At 48.2% G+C, this 1,718-nt stretch overlaps 1 protein-coding gene across 1 annotated transcript; it reads right to left on the bottom strand.

Moving 5' to 3' along the window:
- Window positions 1–294: 294 nt before the first annotated feature.
- On the bottom strand, window positions 295–1,305 carry LOC138341848 (uncharacterized). The gene is made up of 2 exons (XM_069293844.1): window positions 891–1,305; window positions 295–404 (listed from the first exon to the last, which is right to left on the bottom strand). Exons 1-2 carry the CDS (start codon window positions 1,303–1,305, stop codon window positions 295–297), a joined length of 525 nt encoding a protein of 174 aa, XP_069149945.1.
- Window positions 1,306–1,718: the final 413 nt, after the last annotated feature.

Genomic DNA, 1,718 nt, shown 5'->3' with positions numbered 1-1,718 from the left:
ATGCACATTCTCATAGTCCCATCCTTCTTCTTCACAAACAATATAGGGGCACCCCAAGGTGATACACTAGGGCGAATAAAACCCTTACTCAATAAATCTTGCAACTGATCCTTCAATTCTTTCAACTCTGCTGGGGCCATACGATATGGAGGTATAGAAATAGGCTTAGTGCCCGGCTCCAAATCAATAGCAAAATCGATATCCCTATCGGGAGGAACACCTGGAAGATCAGAAGGAAATACATCGAGAAACTCCTGAACCACGGGAACAGAGTCCATGGAAGGTGGTTCAACACTAGTATCCCGAATAAACGCTAAGTAAGACAAACACCCCCTCTCCACCAATTTCTGAGCACGGAGATGACCTTGCTAGGATAAGAACCACTAGCACTCTCCCACTCAACCCTCGGAATACCAGGCATTGTTAAAGTCACAGTCTTAGCATTACAATCAAGGACAGCATGATAAGGAGAAAGCCAATCCATACCCAAGATAACATCAAAGTCCACCATCCCCAGAATGATTAAGTCTACCCAAGTGTCATACCCAGCCAAAGAAACAAGACAGGATCGATACACTCGATCCACCACTAAGGGCTTACCCACGGGTGTAGAAACACGAATAGGTACAGTCATGCTATCACATATCATATCAAATTTAGCAGCAAAATACGTAGACACATAAGAGAATGTAGAACTTGGATCAAACAACACAGATGCAGGTCGATGGCATTCTGGATGATACTTGTAATAACCGCATCTGAGGTCTCCGCCTCAAGTCTACCGGGGAAAGCATAGCAGTGGCCTCCTCGTCCAACTCCATCCTGGGTGGTACCTCTACCCCCACTCTGCTGAGCTGCAACACCACTACTGCAAACTCTATCACCTCTACCTGACTGAACTCTGCCACGACCTCTACCCTGTGGTGCTGGTGGTCTAGTCTGGAATGAAGAATTTGGTCGAGGCCCACCATGACCCCTTTGAGAAGTACACTGCCGCATTAGATGATCGGGATCTCCACAAGTAAAACAAAATCTCTGACCTGGGAACTGTTGTGTGGACCCTGAAAACCCACTATAATTTTCTCGCCCTGTAGGTCGCTGTTGTGAACCGTACGAGCCCTGACCTTGGCCATAAGAACCCCTAGATGTCTGGCCACCCTCAAATGTCGGCATAGATGCATGAATAGGTCCCCGCTGCTGAAAAGAACCACTCACTCTCTGTGATCCCCTACCTCCAGATGAGGCACCCTGAAACTGGCCTGATATACGAGCTCTTTTAAGGTCCCCAAACTCCTCTCTCTCCATCAATTCTGCCTCTTTTGCGGCGCTCACAATGGACTGGAAAGAAGCCCCCTCCCTAGATGCCCGAAACACAGCTGACCTGATAGAGAAAGTCAATCCCCTCACAAATCTGCGGATCCTCTCTGTCTCATTTGGAATAATGGCCAACGCATGCCTAGACAACTGGCAAAAACGTGCCTCATACTCTGTAACCGATAAACCATCCTGTCTCAGACTCTCAAACCTCAAGCGACTCTCCTCTCTCACGCTCCATGGGATAAAACGATCTTGGAATGCGCTAGCAAACTGCTCCCAAGTCATTGGAGGAGATCCAACTGGCAAACATCCCGAATAAGTCCTCCACCAGTCTCTCGCTGGTCCACGAAGCTGGAGTGTAGCATATCGAACCCCATGTGACTCAGCCAATCCAACCACCT

The sequence above is a fragment of the Solanum lycopersicum genome, chromosome 1 (assembly GCF_036512215.1).
Source record: "Solanum lycopersicum chromosome 1, SLM_r2.1".
NCBI lineage: Eukaryota > Viridiplantae > Streptophyta > Magnoliopsida > Solanales > Solanaceae > Solanum > Solanum lycopersicum.
The sequence above is the reverse complement of the archived record's forward strand: the minus strand, read 5'-3'. Positions and strand labels throughout refer to the sequence as shown.

What these genes read in the sequence shown, in the direction of transcription:
- LOC138341848 (XM_069293844.1), bottom strand. Translation starts at nt 1,305, where the DNA reads ATGGAGAGAGAGGAGTTTGGGGACCTTAAAAGAGCTCGTATATCAGGC. An exon ending in TCGTGGCAGAGTTCAGTCAG is followed by an intron (nt 405 to 890) that starts GTAGAGGTGATA and finishes TGGTATTCCGAG; the next exon opens with GGTTGAGTGGGAGAGTGCTA.